Consider the following 24,491-nt stretch of genomic DNA (forward strand, 5'->3'; position numbering starts at 1 on the left):
GGTTAAAAATAGGTAAGTACACGTTATTTTATACAGGTCAGACAGGAGGGAATGTTCTGAAGAATACTTTATGTCAGCCTTTTCTCCCACTTTAAGGATACACCCTTGAATTGTTTTCTTTTTTAAACCAGAGTTTAGTGTCTGAGGCGTTAACAGTACATGAGGCGAGTGCAGAGAAAACAGAATAATCCCTCTGTGGGCTGACTATTCATTCCTAGTTGTATGAACAGCCACCTACACACTGGTCTAGAGGCCTTCCAATAAAGATCCCGGAACTAATGACACACGCCCTGTTGCGGGGGGCGCATATGAGAGTTGCACTGCGGATAGATCAGGTAAATAATCTCCGCATACAAAATGCTCGGCGTGTCTGCTACATCGGCTCTAAACTGACCACAGACTCGGGGACTTCGCGGCGGGGAGGGAAAGCTTTCGGTGTAGTTTATGAGTGAAATTCCCAGGGGAGCACTCTGCTTGGAAGGCGGCGTGGTCGGAGCTGGCAGAGTGATGCGCATGCGCGGTTCTGCTTTCCAGAGCCCATAGGCAACAGAGGGGAAGAGAATCCATGGAAGTGGCTTGGATAGCATACAAAGACTCACACTGCAGGCCACAGACCTCCATGACTAAGTGTGCAGCAACATGTCTGTGTGCCAATAGACTGGACTCAGACTCTTCTGTCGTAATGTTAGTAGGGAGGGGGGTATATCGGTGTGTGGGCCTTACAGATACTACAAGTACATAATCTGAGGAATAGGGTTGTCACCTCATCTCTTTGAAACCGAACACATAGTAATTATACAGGTTCTGGGGCTGATTAAGGTGGTACTTCACTCTCCCCAGGTTCACACCGCAGCATTTCCGCAGCGTTTTTGTTTTGCAGAAACGCACTACAGTCCATTTAACATGATTTCCTATGGGACACGTTCACATCTCCGTGTTTTCACCCGTTTTGGAAAGGGTCAGAGACTTTTTTTGAATGCAAAAAGTTGCATTTTTGGTTCTAAAGAATTAAATTGAAATGCTGCAAAAAAAGCATGTAGTGCATTTTTTATGCGTTTTTGCAGCGCTTTGCGTTTTAAATCTGCCTAGCAAAAAAAATCAAAACGCAGGTGGAAAAAACGCAATGCAGAAATAGATGAAACGCAGACTGCATAGGTGTGAACCTAGTCTTAGAGCCTGATCTGCGTTTCATTCGCCTCAGAACCTGTGTCATTAATATGTGTTCGGTTTTACAGGGATGAGGTGACAACCCTACTCTGGGGTCACAGGCACCATTTAGAGTTCTGTCAGGGAGCCCCACTGAAAGTGTTGCTGGTGCTTGCACTCAGTTCCGGACCCTGTCACAGGCCGCTACATGGCTCTGTCCGTGTCTGTACTGAGGTTGTGTCCACATTAAACGCTCCTTCCCCACCCACTGCGCCATCACACTGACAGGAGCATGGCTGGGAAATTTCACACGGGTGGGTGGAGCCTGACGGAGAATTCAGACTGAATTTGAGTTGTTGGGTGGGTGGAGCCTGGTGGGGAACTCTATTACGGTAAGTTAGGACACCACAAATCCCAGGCACAAGGTCGCCATGGCAACTAGAAATTGCGTTCTGGCGCCTGGGTTGACACACTGCCTCCCATAGACTTCAGTGGGAGGTTGCAGCCCCATTGACTTCAGTGGGATGTTGCAGCCCCATTGACTTCAGTGGGAGGTTGCAGTCCCCCGTAGACTTCAGTGGGAGGTTGCAGTCCCCCGTAGACTTCAGTGGGAGGTTGCAGCCCCCCATAGACTTCAGTGGGAGGTCCCGCCCCCCCATAGACTTCAGTGGGAGGTCGCGCCCCCCCCATAGACCAGTGGGAGGTCGCGCCCCCCCCATAGACTTCAGTGGGAGGTTGCGCCCCCCCATAGACTTCAGTGGGAGGTCACGCCCCCCCATAGACTTCAGTGGGAGGTCACGCCCCCCCATAGACTTCAGTGGGAGGTCACGCCCCCCCCCATAGACTTCAGTGGGAGGTTGTGCGCCCCCCCATAGACTTCAGTGGGAGGTCGCGCCCCCCCATAGACTTCAGTGGGAGGTCGCGCGCCCCCCCCATAGACTTCAGTGGGAGGTCGCGCCCCCCCCCCATAGGCTTCAGTGGGAGGTCACGCCCCCCCCCATAGACTTCAGTTGGAGGTCGCCCCCCCCCCCAAAGACTTCAGTGGGAGGTCACGCCCCCCCCATAGACTTCAGTGGGAGGTTGCGCTCCCCCACCCCCATAGAGTTCAGTGTGAGTTTGCGCCCCACCCCATAGACTTCAGTAGGAAAACCCCTGTCAATAGCAATCCTATGTGATATTTATCTCTGCACGCCACTCTATCACTTGTGAGTCTGGAATGCACCGTTACAAACTCGCACACGACCCTTTTCATAATGTCACTCAACACACACAATGCATGTGGAACACATCTGTGTGAACCACTTCAATAGGAACACAAAGGGGTTTATTTACTAAAGCTGGAGAGTCCAAAATCAGACTCCCTTTTGCATAGAAACCAATCAGCTTCTAACCTCAGCTTGTTCAATGAAGCTTTGGCAATGAAACCTGGAAGCTGATTGGTTTCTATGCAGAAGTGAGTCTGATTTTGGACTCTCCAGCTTTAGTAAATAAACCCCAAAATGTCTAGCCTGCCATGCAAGTCTGTGAGTTTCACAACAAACCCATAATCGCTTATGTGTGAACCAAGGTGGCTCCATTCACACTGGATGTTTTGGGATCGCAGCAGAATTGCTGTGAACTCAAAATGCAGGTTCAGTGTCATTATTTTCAATGGCATCTAAAACGAGGTGCGGTTTTGCTGCGATTGTCACATGGCAGATCCATTATTGAATATGCTCATAAGAAACGGAAGGCTGACGGCTGACAGTCGTCCATCATGTCTGCCCTTATTTACCATTTTTGTCTGATAATAGACCAATGTTTAACCTAAATATTGTTACAAATGAAAAACTATAATTGTTACACACATTGTCATTAGGGTTACCTCCTCATCCCTTTAAAACCAAACACATATTATTTACACAGGTTCTGTGGCTGATTAAGGTGGTAATTAAACTCACCTGGTGCCTTATCTGCATTAAATCAGCCTCAGAACCTGTCATTAACCACTTCCCCACCGGCCGTTGTATATAAACGGCTGGACGGTGGCACTGCAGGGTCGGGTGGCTGTTTATAAACGGCCTCCCCGCACCCTGCTTGTGCACACTCCCCGGGAGTGCGCAGCACCACGATCCGGTGCCCGCTGTGTCCTCCGGACACAGGGGAACACCGATCGTCGGACGGGACCTCTGTACAAGGTTTCGATCATGTGATCACTGATTGGCCAATCAGTGATCACATGCAAAGTAGTAAGCAAGATGTCACTTCTGACATCATTGCTTACTACGTGTGAAATCTGTGAATGATCACAGAGGTCACGTGGTACAAGGCTATTCACAACAGCCTTGTACCATGTGACAAGCTGTGATCAATCTCAGCTCACTCAGTAGTTCTCAATGGCTGCAAGAATGCAGACAGAAAGAGAAATGATTGCTTTTACATCCTATATGGGTGTAAAAGCAATCGGTGTAAAAAAAAAAAAATCTTCATCACCCCCCCAAAAGTAGTACATTGTCACCATGGTGACATTGTACTGCTAGGGTGACAGTATGTAAAAAAAAATAATATAAAAAAAATAAAAATGTAAAAAAAAATGTTTAAAAATTATAATTTTTGGTTATAAACTAATTTGGCTTATTTTTTTTTTTTTACTAAAAAGATAACGGAATCAATTTTGGCCAAGATTTATGATGAAATATTATTTATTTGCAAAATTTTATAAGAAAAACACTTTTTTTCAAAATTTTTGGACATTTTCATTTACATAGCAAAAAAAATAAAAATCCCAGCAGTGAATAAATACCACCAAAATAAAGTTTTATCTGTCTCAAAAAAAATGGTAAAAAATTCATATGGGTACAGTGTTGCATGACCGCGCAATTGTCATTCAACGTGTGATAGCGCTGAAAGCTGAAAATTGCCCTGGACAGGAAGGGGGTAAAAGTGTCCGGACAGGAAGTGGTTAATATGTGTTTGGTTTTAAAGGGATGAGGTGGCAACCCTAGTTGTCAGCATGGGATGTTTGGCAACTATATTTCTCCCTAAAGCTTTCCATACATGTTTCAGTTTCTCTTTCAGCGCTTGGTCTGAATGAAAATCAATTCTCCCATACACACTAAGGGTCCTTTCACACAGGTGTTCCGTTTTTTTCATCAGTTCAGTCACGTTTTTTCCAGTAAAAAAAACGGATCAGTTCACATCCGTTTTTCATCAGTTTAGATCCATTTTTTTTTTACAGCCTTTACCAATGCAAAAATGTATCGTATGTCCGCTTACATCCGTTTTTCATCCGTTCTGGGGTTTTTTTTATGGAAGAGAAATAGTTTTCTTCCTTTAAAGAAAAAAAGGATGTAAACGGATGATCATTCGTTTACATCCGATAGTCCATAGAAATACATGGGTGTCCATTTTTCATCCATAAACGGACAGTGTGAAAGAGCCCTAATAATGCTAGCCATACTCAGCTAGACAGCTATACACAAGTGAACAAGAGGAAATCAATAGATTCCTCCATTGGTGCTAAACAACATGGATGGAGGAATCTCCTCTGCAAGGTTATTGTATTCAGGCAGCTGCATCACCTGCAGCAGTCAATACACAAACAGAGATTGCTATAGATAGGATAGAAAACAGAATAGCCTAGACTCAATCATGTCAGTCTAGATTTCAGTTCATTAACAATATTACACAGAATAGAATGAACATGATTTACTGGTTGAAAAAAAAATGAGACTCAGGTTTAGATAATGTAAATGCATTTAATGAAAAGACATTTGTTCACCCAGCTTGTGTCAAATAGGGCTGGTTCATAAAATTCGACCAAGTGTTTCTACACAGCAGTAATATTCTGGGTTCTGGAATGACAATGAATGTCAATGGGTTATGTGAGTCTGTCTACAAAAGTAATGTAGATATTCTATATAATTGCTGTCATATCCCAGAACTGTTCAGATTTCAAAAAGTAATTAAATGAAACGTTTACATAGAAACATCTAAGTGCCAGAAGAATTATATCAAACAGCCATTCAGTTTTTTTTAATCATTGCCACAAAGTAGGTTGATATATATTTTTTTTTTTTTAGTAAAGTTATTTTTACCAAAAAAGACCATTTTTACTAGTGGATCCTGTTTGAAAATTTTGTTGTTTTACTACTTAAAGTAGCCTAATATTTTAACTTTATATGTAAAGTCGATCCAGGGAATATCCGATTGCCTCTCGGGGGATCAGGAAGGATTTTTTTTCTGCTGCAGGAGCAAATTGGATCATGCTTTGCTGGGGGAGGGTTACCTTCCTCTGGGTCAACTGTGGGTATAGGATTAGAATTTTTTTTTTTTTTTTTAATGGTTGAACTGGATGGACTTTTGTCTTTTTTCAGCCAGACTAAGTGTGTAACTATTTAATTGTGGAAAAACTTATTGTAATTCATAAATATATTTGAATGCAGATTTAAAAGCGGTCATGGATGACACTGGGACAAGGAAGAAACATCATAGTAGGAGCCCTCATCCATCTCACCACAAGTCGGTGAAAAAGAAATCTGCATCAAGGCACAGAGGTGACAGCAGCAGTCCTTCACCTACAAGAAGGCGTTCAACCCTCTCCAAATACCATGCTGAGGTTTCAAGGAAAGGTTTGTTACACAGCTACCCTGAGCGGGGTGACGTAAACCTGTACTAGGGATAAAGTACAATATCTGATTAAGATGTGTTAAACATGTTGTATGGTTTTTCAGAACATTAAAATGCTCTTTCCCCTTTATTTCAGTAGAACGGAAACGTGGAAAAAGGAAGTTGAGCATATCATCTTCTGCATCCTCCTCCTCACCAGAAAGAAAGAAGAAGAAAAGGAAAGCTGCAAAATCATCATCTTCCTCCTCATCTTCATCATCTACTTCTTCAGATAGCTCCAGCTCATCATCTTCCTCTTCAGATGAATCTAGTGACAGTTCTAAACACAAGAGACATCACAAAAAGAAAAAGTACAGGAAGGGTAAAAAGAAAAAGAAGCTGAAAAAGAAAAGCAAAAAATCCAAAAAAACGAGCTTGCCTAAAATGAAGGCTCAGGAGGCCAAGAGCAGAACAGAAGAACCCCTTCATGGACCATCTTTAGAGTTGCCTCAGGAGTCTTTGGAAGAAATTGGTCCAGGTGAAATGATTTAGTCTTGTCTTGTGATGTACTTATGTGCACATTGGCATAGTTTAAACACTTCTTTTGAGCTGCAATGACCTGTGCTTAGAAAACACTATTTAGAAGTGAGATTCTGCTGAATCAAGCACAATCAATGGATATTGTTGAAGGACAGAAAACAGTGACATCTTTGAAAGGCTCCAACATGATTGTAGAGGTGCACTACACAATTCAGTTAAGCCATTTGCAGCTGAGAGTAATGCAATACAATATGGGCATTTGTAAGAATGTCTGTGTAAATACATATGTTTATTAATTAGTTTTAGAGAGAATCTGAGAAGTTTGTGTACTGCCATTAACGTGTCACCAGTTCCTGATAAGTCCCCTGTGACATATTTTTTTTTAGACAACATGTATGTCTGAGAAAACCCATTAAATTAAAGTGTGAATTGTAACTTACATTTGGTGGGATTTTTAAGGCAACCTTAAAGTATATATGAACCAAACAATCGTTTAAAAAGATTTGACATTTTATTTGACACATCAACATATATTTCCCCAATAGAATGTAAGAATTCTTGACAACATGTTTGCTTGACAATATTTGTAGTTATTGCATTAAATAGTTAGTGGTATCCTTTGAGGCTGATTTCCATTTTGCTACTTCAATTTTAGGCATTCAGCCTAAATCCAATGCATTTCGAATACTTTAGTGCAGATTCTTCCTCAGGGAAAGGATACCACTCTAAAAAATAATTGTCAGTAGTTAAACCTTTATACATATTGTTTATAGTCCAAAAATTGAGAAACCAACTTTACAAAATGTATGACTTGCATACCACCAAAATTGGTCAAAACGAGAATGCTTTGCTGTGTTTTGGAGAATCCGTTCCCCCCCACACACACATAGGATGAGGTCATCACTTGACATGCAGGAACCACAGGTGCCATGTTATGAATACTGTAGTAACAAAGCGTGTCAATTAATATGATGTCATATATATTAATGTCCTGAGAATATATAACACAAGCCATCAAATCATATCTAGGAAAGTACTTTTCTTTTTATTTTATATAATATCTATAGGGACCAAAAATGTATTAAATGTTCATAATATAGTATATCACATGAACAAATATATGGATTGTAAACAGATATTTAAATTAATTTAATTGTCCCTCCACAATTTAAAGATGTACTCTAATAGTACTACAGATGAATAGTCAATTGAGTATTGAACTATATTAATTAGAAAGTTTCTTATATGCTAGGCATTCAAAATAGTCACTTACATTCTTGAAGTTCACCATGAACCAGGGGCGGACTGACCATTTGGAAACTCGGGCACTGCCCGAGGGCCCAGGTCAGTAGGGGGCCCCATGAGATGCCCCTGGTACCTTTTTTCATAGGCTTTTTTGAGTTTGGGCAAGGACACAGGGGCCCCATGATCCCCTATTGCCCAGGGGCCCCATGAGTTGTCAGTCCGCCCCTGCCATGAACTGGTAGAAGTAAGGTGCTGTAACAGTAGAACATCAAAGGTCTGTTGTTCAGAATTTAACCCACCAAGGGGTCGGGAACAGACGTCGTACATATGGTTCCCCCAGGGACAGAACACAATTTTGAAAGCTGCCTCAAAGTAAAAGTACTTGAAGCTTTATACAGTTCCAACATTAATGCAATGTATGTGTTTCTCCTCCCATAAGCGGATTACATCTGTCCAAGGTAGGATGGCGCCTATAGTGTGGTTCTCGGCATTCAGCACAACTGCGCAGGTGCGATCGCGTCACACACATTGGCATCACATCCGGCTCCAGAAAAATGGTTTCCGGAAATCGGGCAGGCGCCATGTTGGAGACCGCTGCCAACACCGAAAGGAGCGGACCAATATTGGAGCATGAAGGGCAGAAAAAGTTCTACCAAATGCTCCACAGGGCTGCAAGGAAGGGCCCCCCTGCCGCAGATGTGGACCGGGGGACCCTTTCCGTGCCGTACATACCAACAAAGCAAAGCTCAAACCAAAGGGTGAACACAAACTCCAACACAGGAAGCATGTACAATAATTGTTAGCACAACAAAACCATTTGGACAGTATAATGAGCTTTTGTTTTAAAAGAAGAAACCGTTACAATACAGTAATGACATTCACAAAGCAACCCTGAAGCACATATAGAATGTAGAGAAAATCTCCTTTGGTGAGGAGAACAAATTGGATCACTGGTAGAGGCATTCAAGGAGTTGAATCACTAGTAGAAGAACTCAATGAAAACATTTCAATCTGTTTTACCAGAGGTAAAGTCCTCTAAAAATGGTCTGTAGCTTTCAGATTCATTTAAACCAGGATGGGGAGTTGCATCCAAGCATCTAATCCAGCGCATTCTTGTTGGTCTAGTGCTTTATTCCAGTCGCCTCCCCTGGTGGGGATGTGTATTCTATCTAGAGCAGAGAAGAAAACTTTAGACAATTTTATATTTATGAACTTTAGCAAACATGTCTGCCCAAGGGTAGATAGAGATTTCCTATTCTCATAGCATGAATATGTTTGTAAATACGTCTCCAAAATTCTTGACGCATTTTACCTACATAAAAAGATCCACATTCACATGACATAAGATACACTACTCCTTGTGTCTGGCATTTAACAAAACATTTACAAATGAATTTATCTCCATTTGGAAGAGTAAATTTTTCCTATTATCAAGTAAGTAGCAATATTAGCACTTTCCACAAGGGAAAGTGCCAACATATTTGCATGGATCACGTCTCTGAGTACCTTTGTACTCGCTTTGTACAAGAAAATCTTTTAATGATCCTGCCCTTCCAAACAAAAAACGAATGCCCGTGTGAAAGGACCCTTATAGAGGGATTTTCACTGACCAATGATAGGATCTTCTGCCAAAAGTGACCAGTGATTATGTAGTATTTTCAGAAAATAGACAGCAGGGAATACTATCTTGCATGCTGATAGCTTTCACCCAGAGCCATTAAAGAAACCTATATAGTCAATTTTTGCGGATTAAACGAAACTACCTATGATTCTACATTTCAGAATGAGGCTGACAAGCTCACTGAGCGATTGTTAACACGAGGCTATACCAAAAACCTGCCTCAAGAAGGCCTTTAATCGTGTAAAAAAATTGGATAGTAACAACCACCTATTCAATTCTAACACACAAGCAGGCTGATGAAGATGAAACTAGGATCATCTTAAAATATTCCAATGAATATATCAAAATAAGGAAAATACTACATAATCACTGGTCAGTTTTGGCAGAAGATCCTATCATTGGCAAATTGGTCAGTGAAAATCCCAATATTAGGGTCCTTTCACACGGGCGTTCCATTTTTTTTTTCATCAGTTCAGTCACGGATGAGTTTATGTCCGTTTTTTCATCTGTTTTTAGTCATCAGTTGTCAGTGGGGTTCCCCACTGACAGCTGAATGTAAAAAAAAAAAAAATTGCTGGCAATTAACCACTTCAAGTCTGGACACATTTACCCCCTTCTTGTCCAGGCCAATTTTCAGCTTTCAGTGCTATCACACTTTGAATGACAATTGCGCGGTCATGCAACACTGTACCCATATTAATTTTTTTGCATTATTTTGGTGGTATTTATTCACTGCTGGGATTTTTTTTTTGCTATGTAAATGAAAGTCCAAAAATTTTGAAAAAAGTGTTTTTCTTATAAAATTTTGCAAATAAATAATATTTCATCATAAATCTTGGCCAAAATATATTCCATTATCTTTTTAGTAAAAAAAAATAACCCAAATTAGTTTATAACCAAAAATTATTATTTTTAAACATTTTTGTTTGCATTTTTTTATTTTTTTATATTATTATTTGTGTTTTTTTTTTTTGTTTTTTACATACTGTCACCCTAGCAGTACAGTGTCACCATGGTGACCAGGGTGGATTTGATTTAAATCAAACTGATTTAAATCACTAGTCAGTAAGGCTTGATTTAAATCCTAGTTTTCTACATAAAGACTAATTCTTGCTGGTATAACTTTAATATACAAGTAGATGAAGATTTTTAGAATAACAACTTTTCATTAGTTTTTTTATCCCCAGTTTAATAGGTTAATCATTCATATTTGGACAACTTTTCTGTTGTACTTAGGAAGGAGAAAAATAATCATTACCTTAATAATAACAATTTAAATAGATTTATTCAACTGAAACAATAACATTCCAGCATATGTTATTTGCTTAAACAAACATCCATGTTTGTTAACTAATTTGGCTAAACAAAATATATATATTTTAAGAAACTTAGACTGTCAGCCCCTTCCTCCTCACCCTTAGTTTCACTTTCTTCTTGTGCAGATCTATTCCACTCCAATCAGAGAAATATTGTTTCTATTCTATTCACTGAACTTCTTGAAACTTAGCACTGAAGGGGTTGATTCTGTATTCATAGGTTTGTAGAAGTTAGGATTAAGGTCTTTTTCTTAACTCTGTTCATGTTATAACATTTTTGCTGTGAAGAAGAGGCATGTGATCTCCGCTGAGTCAAATTCAGTTTTGAGAACTGCAAAGTAAACCAAGCATCTGTGATAATATCTTGTAGGTAGAGAAACTGCCCAATAATCTTACAAAAACCTCTGGAAGAGCATGACATTGTGAATGGATTCATGGAATTTATTTACCAAAAAAATTAAACATATACAGCCTTATTCTACATAATTAAAAGACTAATCTTTATTTCATGATGGAATAACCTTTGGATGGTAATATATTTTCCTCAAAAAGCATTTTATTTAAAAAAATCTGATGATTTAAATAAAAAAATCCGATTTTTTTTTTTAATTTTTTTTTTAAAAATGATTGATTTTTATCCACCCTGATGGTGACACTGTACTACTTTTGGGGGGTGATGAAGATTTTTTGTTTTACACCTATAAAGGCTGTAAAAGCAATCATTTATCCTTCTCTCTGGCTGCATTCTTGCAGCCATTGAGAACTACTGTGTGAGCAGTGATTGGTCACATGGTACAAGGCTGTTGTGAATAGCTTTGTACCATGTGACCTCTGTGATCATTCACAGATCTCACACGTAGTAAGCAATGATGTCAGAAGTGACATCTTGCTTACTACTATTCATGTGATCGGGACCTCGCACAATGGTCCCGTACGCCGATCGGTGTTCCACTGTGTCCGGAGGACACAGCGGGCACCAGATTGCGGTGCTGCGCGCTCCCAGGGAGCGCGCACAAGCAGGGTGCGGGGAGGCCATTTATAAACGGCCACCCAACCCTGCACTGCCATCGTCCACCCGTTTATATACAACGGCCATACAGGAGGTGGTTAAAAAATGGCTTTGGGTCCCCCCCTCCATCCATACCAAGCCCTTGGATCTGGTTTGAATTTTTGAGGGGAAGTCCCCACACCAAAATTGAAAAAAAAAATGGCGTGGGGTCCCCCCCAAAATCCATGCAGCCTGGCAGGTCAGGAAAGTGGGGGGATGAGCGAGCGCGCCCCCCCTCCTCCTGAACCATGCCAGGCCACATGTCCTCAAGATGGGGGGGTGCCCCATGTTAATGGTGACAAGGGCCTCTTCCCCACAATCCTGGGCTGTGGGGGTCTGCGGACGGGCGGGTTTATCGGAATCTAAAAAAAAAAAATGTACATGCACTTTAATATGATATCTCAGCATTGATTATTTTATGGCTAACACACTGTAAATGCTTTACAATATTAATATTTATGCTTTAATATCAAGGTTGAATCCTCTCTGTTTCTGTGAGTGTTACGTGTTCAATGGCTCCTAAGAGCTGCAATGAATATAGTGGTTTGTGCTCTGCCTTTCAGTCAGGCTGTTTACCTGATTTGATACCTTTATGATTGGTTGTACAATTGTCCCGTTTTCATTAACAGTGTTGACTGATGAGCAGAAGAGCCGTATTCAGGCAATGAAGCCAATGACGAAGGAGGAGTGGGATGCACGGCAGAGTGTTATCCGAAGAGTCATGGATCCTGAAACCGGGAGAGTGAGGTACAGAGCTTATGTAATTTTCATATGTGTACTGAAGTAGAGGTGACCACCTCAGAGTTGTATGAATTAATGTAGCAGTTTACATGGTGTTTTTCACTGGGTTCAGATTCACCATTTCAATTATTAAAAAAGTGAAAAACGGGGAGTTTTCTTTTTCCAATGACGCTAACCTAGCACACCAAGTCTCATTTCTGTCTCCTGCCTTGTTCCTCTGCTATCTGCCTGAGTTGCTTCTGACAAGTTTTCCTGACACCAAGAGGTAAAAAGGTGACAGGGGAGGGAGCCCCAGCACACAGCGTGTGATTGACAGCCTCAACTCTGTTCCTTTGTGTTGTGTAAAGGGGTTTGTTTCCCTTCCCTCCAATCTAATCTCACTCAGACTATAATTTCAGCTTTCTGAAAGCTCAGAGAGGCTGTATAAATTCGGAGGGCTTCAGATAAACAGGTACAACTTATGTAGGAGGATTTGTTTAATTTCTGTGTATCATAGGGTGGCATAGTCGCTTCACTGGATAAATGCAGGGTTTACATCCACTTTAATATAAGCGTGTGTGTATATATCTCCTACCAGCTTCCAGTGGAGATTCATCAATTGTAGTTTAAAAACTTGATTCTTCTCTTATAACTGCAGCCTGGGGCTTATGGTCACTTAGGTCTTCCACATGCTTAGTGCCACCACTGGTAGTGCTTGCATAACCCCTCCTTTGATTGCTGACATTTTTCTTGAAGCAAAGGAGCTGGTGATTTCAGATGGAGCTTCTTCTCCCTCCCCCCTCCTTCTTGTAGCACCTAGGTGGTATTCACATAGCAGGGCAGCCTCATGCTGGCACGCTGTTGCATGCAGACAAAAAAATCCTTTTTTCTTTTTTTAATTCTTATTAAAAAAAGAGAGAAAATTGTACATGAAAGATTAGGCTGAAATGATTCACCCAGCTCCTATTATTAGGCTGGAAGGCTGGATATAGATGGGCAGATGGATTATTCATTCTCCCGTTACATGGCGGGATGCTAAAACATGCCACAATGCTCACCCAACAGCAAAAAACATTCTGTTCTTCTTTTTCCTCCTAAAGGATGTGGACCTCCTTGCAGTAAGATTTTCCAACAAGTGTAATAATGTGCTTTTCTGACTTCTTTTTACATTTGTAAAATGGTTGTGACTGGAATTCTAAGTCTTAGTCCATGGACAAGAAGCTGAATTCAATGCCATATAGTGTGGACGTCTAAAGAAAAAGAACATTTTTCATTCTGTTATTTTTATTCTTTACACTTTAATGTACAAGTTTGACATTTACAATGTAAGAAATTTGTCACAATTTAGCCAGTGGATTGTCGACAAAGATGTTAGTTTTTTAGCGAGGTGTTTGTGCTTATTAAAAACACTGAGCATTCCTCCGACATGGCAGGAAAGTTCAAATGGTGTGTAGCTGTACTGGTCAAGATGCATCACTGAGAATGTGCCTCACACATCAATCTTGGGATGGTATTACAGAGGTTGGTTTTCAGCTAAAGCTTTTCTTGTTCAGAATAACTTGTCCGATTTGATTATTAGCTGAGCTTTACGAAAGCCTGTGTTGGGGTTGGACCATGGCTTAGGGCATCATTGCTGCTGAGGGTGGTATAGAGGTAAACACTCTGTGTTTTGCAAGATCCAGTACATTCTGCAGAGTGTCATTGGATGCTCCATGTGAGCACTACTCCAGCTGGCATCATGGGGAGGCATTGCAGATGAATGCCTTCCCTGACACCTAGCAGAGCTCCAACCAGCAAGGGTACCTGCCATGGAGTGAAGTCCTGTTTGTCTTCTTCCCTTGTCATCTGACCTATCACATGACTACAGACAAGAAGAATTGGAAGTTACAGTTTTCAGTGGAACCCTGTTCTGGTAGGACTGAAAAGTAAGTAGAAGGAAAGGGAGCAGCTCTGCTGGACACAGCCCTCTGCAAGTTCCCTGACAAACCTCATGCAGAGCACCCCCAGTCTCCCACAGCGCCTCCAGGCTTGACTCAGAGCTCTCAGCCCCTTCAGAGCCTTAGCTCCCCACAGTGCTTCCCAGCCAGCTATAATGCCTCCAAGACCACCCCCTTACCAAGCCCCAGCAGAGCTTCTAGCACACCTTAGTACCTCCAATGTTTTGTTCACACATTGACACCAGTGTTTTTTTCCATAAAAATTTTTAATTGAGATTTTTAAATTACAAAAATTAAAATAGAACAGGAAGAAGATTGACAATGTGGAAGGGCGTGGATTGAAACATGAGTCAAGAAGATACAGAACTGTTCCCAAAATGACACAAGAATGCCTATTAAGCATTTTCAGCAATGTATAGTCCGATATGCACACATTTGACATGCATATTCCATTCCTTATTACTACAGGTAATCTTTCAAGTTCCTGAGTTGGGTTTTCATGAGGTCACGCAGAAAGGAAGGTTGGATGTGTGTAAGGAGTGGTATCCGTGGTTTTACGTAGTCATCCAGAGGTTACAGAGTGTCTAGAAACTTTGTAGTAAATAATATTCTTCTAACCTCCAGGGTGTTGAGGTGCGTGGCAGAAGAAGCCGAGTAGGCAATCATAAGGTCTTGCATCGGTTGCTATTAGCTGGTGTGCAGTGTCTGGCTGACTCCAAGTGGAAAAAACAACCCAAAAAGAGGGTGTGGTTTGGGAAGGTGTGAGGGATGTAGGTGGAAAGGGGGTTTGAAGAAAACTCAAAGGTATTAGAAGAGGGGGGAGAGATCGGAAGAGCACTTCACTGTGCTATGGAAATTAGAGTATGGGGGCTTCATCTAGATTTTTCTGCCTACTGACTGTGGAATATTTTTACTTTCCACTGGCTTCGGAGCATTTTTTTTTCTCCTACTTGCCACTGCTTATATGACTTATTACTTGGGTCACAGACATGTGAACTGTGATTGCTGGGTTCTGTACATCAAGCTGCATATCACATAATCTGGAGCACTGCACTGATGGGCACTCTCACCATCTTACACTAACAAGATCTAAGAAGGTGAGACAGTGCCCACAGGGGTCGTTGAAGGTTCTCCCTGGGATACAATTTATAGCAATTTTTCACTGGGGGAAGATTGTATATTTGAAGAATTTTGGGGTTTTACTAAAGGTAAATAGGCTGTGCACTGAAAATGAAGTTGCTCTAGATCTGAGGGGAACATGCAAGGAAAATAAAAAAACAGCATTTTTGCTTACACATGATTGGATGAAAAAAATCATCAGAGCTTCGCCTCGTTTTAGAGGTTCCCCTTGGATCTAAAACAACTACGCTTGTAGTGCACAGTATATTTACCTTTTAATAAATCAACCCCACTGTGTTGTTAGCACTGATTAATGAACACATGATTAAAGTTTTTTATATGAGGTGGCTGATCACGTTTGGATACACAGCACTGTGAAAAAATTGCTCATTTCAACCATATAGTATGTATTTATATTTAGCATAATTTACTTTATTGTGGTAGTTGCCATTTTTGTAGTAGATTCAAGTTAATTTGTTTTATATCAACGCAGCATTTAAAAAATGTTTTCATACATACTGTAAATAGCTGAACACAGTATGTCGACCACTGCTCTCTGTACATTTGCCACTGCACAGTATTCTAATCCAAGTAAAACAGGCAACTCTTCTGTGTAGGGTGCAATTGTAGCATCAGGGTGTTGCTTGTGTCCCTGTGTGATTGATTGTGTCCCTGCAGTGCTAATTGCCTGAGTTGATTGAAGCTGTATTAACAAAATTGCAATTGAGTACTGTCCATGATACTTTTTTTATTTAGTACTGCTTGGACCTTCAGGAAGGGGGTATACACTGAAAATGTGGATGTTCGTGCAAAAAAAAAAAAAAAGTATCACAAATAGTACTTGTTTTAGAACTAATTCTAATACTTGTAGACCTGTTTCTGCTTGTGTCAGTACAGTACTGATTGTGTCTCTCTGAACCTTTCTAGTTCTGTTAGTACTGTACTGATGTTGTTTCTGCACATCTGTTTCTGGTTGTGTCAGTACAGTACTGACTGAGTCTGTGAATCTTTTTAGTTGTGTTAGTACTTTACTGATTTGTGTCTCTGTGAATCTTTCTAGTTGTATTAGTACAGTACTGATGTTTACGTTTGTGTCAGTACAGTACTGACTGTGTCTCTGTGAACCTTTCTAGTTGTGTTAGTACAGTACTGATTGTGTCTCTGAGAATCTTTCTAGTTAGTACAGTACTGATGTTTCTGCAGATGTTTCTGGTTGTGTTAGTACAGTACTGATTGTGTCTCTATGAACCTTTCTAGTTGTGTTAGTACAGTACTGATGTTTCTGGTTGTGTCAGTAGAGTACTGATTGTGTCTGTGAATGTTTCTAGTTGTATTAGTACAGTACTGATGTTGTTTCTGCAGAGGTTTCTGGTTGTATTAGTACAGTACTGATGTTTCTGCAGATTTCTTTCTGGTTGTCAGTACAGTACTGATTGTGTCTCTGTGAATGATTCTAGTTGTGTTAGTACAGTACTGATGTTGTTTCTGGTTGTGTCAGAACACTGCTGATTGTGTATCTGTGGAGATGGTATTGGCACAGTACTATGTTGTCTCTGCACAGTGCAGACATGTTTGGTTTTGATTGTGTTATTTGGTTTTGATTCAGCCTCTGTAAGTATGCTCACGTTCTTGCTAATATAATATTGTAAGTCTTGGTAAATTCCTTTTGATGATGTATGCTGTCTGTGTTCCGTTTACTGAAGTCAGATTGGTGAATTCTGATTGGTTGTTTGAAGTTACTATGATTTGCACTCTGCTCCCTGCTTTACACTACATAGACCCATTACTTATACTGGATTGGGGCTCTTATGGATTTCAAGAGAATTCTACATCAAGCAGCAAAAGAAGGCAAAGCTAACATAACATATCCTTTCCCGCTCCAAAATATTTTTCCAGAGTTTACTCGTACTAATTGGGAGAAGCTGCAGTTAGTCACACAGTACTGACTGACAAGTAGACATGGAAGGTACAGTGTCACTGAGTAATGTGAAGACCACACTTGATGAATATGTGTGTGTGACAGGTGTAGATTCTACTCATCAGAAATGACCCACTTTCAGCAGGAAATATCAGACTAATGAAAGTGAGGTAGCACAGGCAGGATCCTAAAATAGAGCAAAACTTGGCAGGCTTGTGGCACATTCTGATCTAAAGGGCAAAGACCAATCAGCCATCCACATTCATTAAATGTGTCCTCTACTCCTCGCTTTCTTCATCCCAGGGTTGCTGTTTTCTCATTAAAAACAGCCTTCTTCCCAGATATAGCATCATGAACACAACATATACACTAAAAATCTGTCATACACTGCACTTCAAAGGCCTGTACCCCAAATATAAGAGGCAGCTGTCATTCAGTGTAGGCAATTACATAATCTGTACTGACGTGAATTTACTTAATAAAAGTCTACAGTGGATATAAAAAGTCTACACACTCCTGTTAAAATGGCAGGTTTCTGTGATGTAAAAAAAATGAGACAAAGATAAATAATTTCAGAACTTTTTCCACCTTTTAATGTGACCTATAAACTGTACAACTCAGTTGAAGTAAACATAAAAAACGAAAATAATATGGTTGCATAAGTGTATATATAACTGGGGATGTAGCTGTGTTCAGAATTAAGCAATCACATTAAAAATCATGTTAAATAGGAGTCAGTACACACCTGCCATCATGTAAAGTGTATCTGATTAACCCCAAATAAAGTTCAGCTGTTCTAGTAGGTCTTTCCTGAAATTTTCTTAGTCACATCCTACAGCAAATGCCATGGTCTGCAGAGAGCTTCCAAAGCATCAGAGGGATCTCACTGTCAAAAGGTATCAGTCAGGAGAAGGGTACAAAAGAATTTCCAAGGCATTAGATATACCATGGAACACAGTGAAGACAGTCATCATCAAGTGGAGAAAATATGGAGCAACAGTGGCATTACCAAGAACTGGACATCCCTCCAAAATTGATGAAAAGACAAGAAAAAAACTGGTCTGGGAGGCTGCCAAGAGACCTACAGCAACATTAAATGAGCTGCAGGAATATCTGGCAAGTACTGGCTGTGTGGTACATGTGACAACAATCTCCCGCTGGAACTAGGGCCTTAGTCAAGGTAGATTATGAACAGTTCCAAATACCAGTCAATATTGGCACAAAACCTTCAGGCTTCTGCTAGAAAGCTGAACATGAAGAGGAACTTCATCTTTCAGCATGACAACGACCCAAAGCATACATCCAAATCAAGCAAGGAATGCCTTCATCAAAAGAAGATGAAAGTTTTGGAATGGCCCAGCCAGAGCCCAGACCTGAATCCATTCAAAAATCTGTATGGTGATCTGAAGAGGGCTGTGCACAGGAGATGCCCTCGCAATCTGACAGATTTGGAGTGTTTTTGCAAGGAAGAGTGGGCAAATATTGCCAAGTTAAGATGTGCCATGCTGATAGACTCATACCCAAAGAGACTGAGTGCTGGAATAAAATCAAAAGGTGATTCAACAAAGTATTAGTTTAAGGGTGTGCACACTTATGCAACCATATTATTATTTTTTTTAATTTTTACTTCCCTCCACCTAAAAGATTTCAGCTTGTTGTACAGTTTATAGGTCACATTAAAAGTGGAAAAAGTTTTATCTTTGTCTCATTTGTTCATCACAGAAACCTGACATTTTAACGGGTGTGTAGACTTTTTATATCCACTGTATATCAAGAATCTGTCATGTACAACACATACAATTATTTTTCACTGTTTTGTGTCCTATTTCAGGCTTATTAAAGGAGATGGTGAAGTATTAGAAGAAATTGTAAGCAGGGACAGACACAGAGAGATCAACAAGGTATGTATATTGGAAATTCTTAGAAAAATTGCACTAGATCTACTTATGTTTAGTGTCTATTTGAGACCTGGACAACATATCAGCAGACGTCTCGTCATCTGATGATTCATGTCAGAGTATACAATATAGGGATCCTTTTTCGTAATGTACTGTACGTGTTGCTTAAAAAAAAAAAAAAAAAAAAAAAAAGCAGACTGGCTTGTTTCCTTTCCAACTGGCAATGGTATATCATACAGTGGGTATAGAAAAGAATCACCCCCTTTAAAATAATCATGTTCTTGCTTTTTAGCCTGAAATGAAGACAGACACATTTTTTGTTTTATCCAACTGTATTTACCAATAACATCCAAGTAAAGATATAACACCAACATGTCAGAAAAAAAAAATAAAACAAATTCAAAAACAGAATCACTATATGGTCCCTGCCAGAATTGCCCAATAGGTACCTGTGGCTTTGCCTAAATGTTTCTAAGGGTGCTGCCAGAAAGGGACAACCTATCATGTCTGGTGGACATGCCATAAGGTTCGTAGGTTCTGGATTCGTACCTACTCCTGTATCAACTCCCTTACAGTGATTATCCTACCAAAGTCCCCAAGACAGGCTGCTGAGGAAGCCCCAACACACGTCCCCAAAACACATGCAATGCCTACTAACCTTCCTCTTTATTGCAGCCATGATAACAATCACCAGGTCCTGGAAATCTCTAGTGATACCTTTCAATCTTTTGAAGAATAAATAATCTTGGATAATGATCAATGAGTGCCACTCTGCCATTCTGCAGGATAGGATGGCCAGATTCGATAAGACTTGGGATCCCTGAATCCCCTGGATCTCCTACCTAATGGGGACCACCTCATCAGACCTGAGACCAACATCCTAATGTTACAGGGGAAGCTCGCTGTTCTCTTCTCATCTTTCACCACCCTCTCGCTTCATCCTCTTCTCCCCCTTCTACCTAATGTAGTTTTTCTTTTGACAGCCTGGGGAGGCTCATGGGACCACTGGTCGGCCACCATACGACCTGCTCCTGGCCTGAGAACTATGTTCGTGCACAAGAACACATGCTTACATGCGCAACCTAGGGCAGAGGTGGCCTCCCAATTTGGCCAAGGGTAACCCTTGACTAGCAGTCCTCAGAAGAGGATGCATCAGACGCAAGGGAGACCCTAGCTCTTGGTTCATAACGTCTTCTACTAGTGGTTTTGTAGCAATCTTGTAGGCCAATGTATATGCTAATGCCTTTACTTACTGTTTGAACACAGTTTTGCATTTGTACTGTTTTTTAAACCCTTAATAAAAATGAATGGAAAGGAAAAATCACTAAGTTGGAAAAAGGATCACCCCGTTGTGTCAGTATTTTGTTGAACCACCATTTGCCTTAATTACAGCCTTTTGTCTGTTGGGATCTGTCTCTACTAACTTTGTACATCTAGATTTTGCAATATATGCCCACTTGTAGAACTGGTCAAGTTCAAGCAGAACTGTTTACAAAAATGTCTTTACATGTCCTTGTTGCTGATTTCCTACCTTCACTGAATATGTCATCCATCTTCTGGTTCACTCCGTAGTTGCTCTGAAATAGCCTATTCATTTTCAAAACAAACCATTCATTTTCTTTGGTTTCCGGTTCGTAAGACTGGTGGCTGCTATGTCTCCTAATTCCCCCAGCCACTGGTCATGGTACATCCCTTCTGTAGTTCTTTCTCTGGGAAGCAGTGATGTAATTCAGTCCCGCTTGCAGTGGTGGGTGGACCGGGACTCTTAGACACATTCAACATGTACAGGCCTAGTGTACCCGCCCACATTCACTACAATTCCCTGTGCTTGATGGGAACTGAAGTGAGAGGAGAGGATATGATGTAATCCCTGCTTTTACACCTCCTCCTTGGCAGAGCAGATGCTGTTATATTTTGAATTACAGAGAATTACAGAGATGAGGTCATGACAATTCAGTTAGACTTTTCTCCTAAGTGGTTAGGATTTTCAACATTTTATTAACTGTTTAGTGTATGTGTTGACTGTTGGTTGTGGACTGCAGTCTTCAAATCATTTTACAGATTTTCAATGAGGTTTAAAGGATAAATTCACCTTTTAACAAAAATAATAAATGTACATTTTTTTGCATGTAAAAAAATATGCTTTTATTATTTTTTGTTGCTGGAGGCTCTAAACAGGCCTCTCTCTGACCTGTCCCTGTATCTGATTGCTCGTACATCCCCTACAGGCAGGCAGATACTTACTGAAAAGAAGGCTCAATGAACTACCATGGCACTCCACAGCACCTTGGTAGTTCATTGACAACTATGATCTGACAGCCACAAAGGCTGTTGGAACTTGTAGTGTTCTCATTCACAGAATGTGAATGAGTGACGCGGCTGGAGCCCTGTCCGGCAGTGTCTTTTTACAATTGTGACAGCTAGCGGGGAGGAGAAGGACCCCCACTAGCTGTCACAACGGGGATCGGGGAGTGCATGGGCAAGTCTGATCGTAACATGTTACACCCAGAATATAGGTGTAACATATTACGAAAGGTGAACTTGTCCTTTAAGTCTGGGCTCTGACTAGGCCATGCAAGGACATTCACCTTTTTCTCCTTCAACCACTGTGTGGTCATTTTTGGCCTGTGCTTTGGGTCATTGGCATGTTGGAAGGTAAACCTTCTTCCTATTAACAACTTTCTGGCAGAGAGCAGCAGAATTTGAAGATATTTTGCCCCATTTTTCTTTCTATCCTGACAAGTGCTTCGGTCCCTGCTACAGTTAAACCCCCTCATAACATGCTTTACTGCAGGAACGGTGTTATTTGGATGGTGAGCTGCTTCATGTTGAGGCCAAATCATTCCATTTTAGTCTCATCTGACCATAACACCTTTTTTTCCCATGTGGATTTACAATCTTCAAGGTGCATTTTGGCAAACTTCAGGCATGACTGCATGTGGCCTTTCTTAAGGAGTGGCTTTTTTCTTGCAACCCCCCCATACAAGCCACATTTGTGCTATTGTTCTCACATGCACACAATGACCACTCCTTGTCATAAAATCCTGCAGCTGCTTCAGAGTTGATGTAGGCCTCGTGGCTCTTTCATCCAGGTTGGACCAACATCCTGATCCAGGGAGGTGTGTCTTCTACCAGATGCCTTCCACTTCTTAGACTAATAGTCTTCACTGTGCTTCTAGGCATTGATAATGCCTTTTTAAAAAAAAATGTGTACCCATCTTCTGACTCGTGCCTGTCAACAACTTTATCCCAGAGATCTTTTGATACTGCCTTGCCCCTCATGGCTGATTGTTTGTTTCAGTTGCACTATCGGGGACTGAAATGCTCCAGGAAAGTGCTTTTCATGCTTAGCTAATCAAAATGACCACAGCTGATCACAATTGAAAGTCAAATGGCTTTGTGTCCCATTGCGAAGGTGATTAGCTACACCTGATTGTTACAAGTCTTTTTCCATCACAGTGATTCTGTTTTTGAATTTTTTCCTGACATGTTGGTGTTATATCTTTCACTTAGGTGTTATAGGTTGCAAAGCAAGTGATTATTTAAAAGAGGGTGATTTTTATCTATACTCACTGTATGAAATATATCTGGCCACATCCAGGATTACATATTGAAATTCAGACACATGATTGGTAGTGAAATGCATGAACATCTTTCTTAGAACTGTCAGATCAACTGCTTAACAAATGCCAAAATTACTTTTCTTGCATTTGGTAAGCATTAGGATATGTCTGATAGCCATTCCAAATGTTGGAAAAGTGCTCAGGAAATGGTAGAAAACCTATTGCTTTATAACTGTTTGTTATTTAACCGCCTCCTGCCCGCCATATAAGAAAATGACGGGCACAAGGTGGTTCCCTTGTTCTGGGAGGACATCCTCCCACTCTAACCGCACGTGTGCAGCTCCGGGTGGTGCGCAGTGCGGTGATTGGTGGTGCGCTGTGTCCCTCAGACACAGTGGATCACCGATCAACGGAAAGAGGCAAAGATGTTGGCTCAGTCATGTGATCAGTTGTGTCCAATCACAGCTTATCGCATGTAAATAAGGAAATGCCGGTTATTGGCATTTTTCTCCTCATGAGCGGTCACGCTGACAGCGTGAGAGGAGAGCCAGTAATCAGCATTCCATAGAGGAGACATGTACACTGATCATCAGGGGACCGATGATCAGTGTGCCTTGATGATCAGTTGAGCCCCATCAGTGCCACCTGTCAGTGTCCATCAATGCCACCTGCCAGTGCCCATCAGTGTCACATCAATGCCACATATCCGTGACTACCAGTGCACATCAACGCCACATATCAGTGCCCATCTGAGCTGTCTTTCAGTGCCAGTCTGTCCCACCTATCAATGCCAATCAGTGCCATATATGAGTATTGCCTTTCAGTGCCCATCAGTGATGCCTGTCAATGCCCATCAGTGCCGCCTATCAGTGCCCATCACTGCAGCCTCATTAGCAGACATCAGTGAAGGAGAAAAATCACTTATTTACAAAATTTTATAACAGAAACTATGAAAAAAACTTTTTTTCTAAATTTTCAGTGATTTTTGGTTTGTTTAGCAAAAAATAAAATCCCAGAGGTGATTAAATACCACCAAAAGAAAGCTCTGTCTCAAAAAAATGATAAAAATGTCATATGGGTACAGTGTTGCATGACCACGCAATTGTCATTCAAAGTGTGACAGCGCTGAAAATTGGCCTTGGCAGGAAGGGGGTATAAGTGCCCTGCAGGCAAGTGGTTAAAATGGGGAAAGCTGGAATGAGCACAAGCAGTGATGTGCTGGCTGACAGCCATAAAATACTGCAGGAGGCATCCAGTACCCGTACAAATGAGGCATAGCAAATGCCTGGATGTTTAGTGAGCCATTTCCAAACCTGTCCTCAGGATCCACTTATAGAACATTTATCCAAACGGTAGGACTAGTGTGAGGTTACACATATGGCATTTTTGTTGTGATCTGAAGACAGATTTGAGAAACACTGTGTTTGAGATTAAAGGGGACTTTATATGTAAAAAAAATGGGAATCCAGTAATAGATTAGACATTGCCTGTGAATAATTATATTTATTGTATCTTCTCCTGCAGCAAGCTACAACGAATGACGGGCTGACTTTCCAAATGAGGTCTGGGATAATCTAATGGCTGAGAGAGTATCCATTCTCAGTCTGTGTGGCAATGGCAGGCAGATCTTTGAATTCCACTTGATGGACTACAGGGCTTGATCTCACAAATCCATGGTGTTCTCGTGGAAAAGGAAATGTTTTTTTTTTTTCTAATGGAAGTTGTCAGGGTTATGTTATACTTTGTATATAAAAATAAACAGACATCAAAAAAACCCCAGTGGATTATTATTTTATATAGGTGTATTGATTAATGATTAAAGTATATTTGGTA

General features: G+C 40.9%; 1 protein-coding gene across 3 annotated transcripts; it reads left to right on the forward strand.

Moving 5' to 3' along the window:
• Positions 1 to 213: 213 nt before the first annotated feature.
• Positions 214 to 24,491, forward strand: ARL6IP4 (ARF like GTPase 6 interacting protein 4). 3 transcript variants are annotated; one of them, XM_089661987.1, is made up of 6 exons: positions 214 to 335; positions 5,571 to 5,756; positions 5,891 to 6,271; positions 12,133 to 12,250; positions 19,029 to 19,098; positions 24,183 to 24,491. In XM_089661987.1, the coding sequence occupies exons 2-6, from the start codon at positions 5,585 to 5,587 to the stop codon at positions 24,234 to 24,236; spliced, it is 795 nt and encodes a 264-aa protein (XP_089518113.1). In that variant the 5' UTR covers positions 214 to 335; positions 5,571 to 5,584; the 3' UTR covers positions 24,237 to 24,491. The 3 variants fall into 3 exon arrangements, with proteins under 3 accessions (XP_089518113.1, XP_089518114.1, XP_089518112.1); XM_089661988.1 differs by lacking the exon at positions 214 to 335 and adding an exon at positions 527 to 684; XM_089661986.1 differs by lacking the exon at positions 214 to 335 and having other exon boundaries at positions 5,894 to 6,271.

Source organism: Staurois parvus, unplaced genomic scaffold (assembly GCF_062004578.1).
Source record: "Staurois parvus isolate SC_StPar_1 unplaced genomic scaffold, SC_StPar_1.0 ptg001418l, whole genome shotgun sequence".
NCBI classification, from domain to species: Eukaryota; Metazoa; Chordata; class Amphibia; order Anura; family Ranidae; genus Staurois; species Staurois parvus.

Bases quoted from the DNA above. Each gene is read 5' to 3' on its own strand.
- ARL6IP4 (XM_089661987.1), top strand. From the start codon at position 5,585: ATGGATGACACTGGGACAAGGAAGAAACATCATAGTAGGAGCCCTCAT. The intron at 5,757-5,890 runs GTTTGTTACACA...CCTTTATTTCAG, and splicing joins TGCTGAGGTTTCAAGGAAAG to TAGAACGGAAACGTGGAAAA. The intron at 12,251-19,028 runs GTACAGAGCTTA...GTCCTATTTCAG, and splicing joins CCTGAAACCGGGAGAGTGAG to GCTTATTAAAGGAGATGGTG.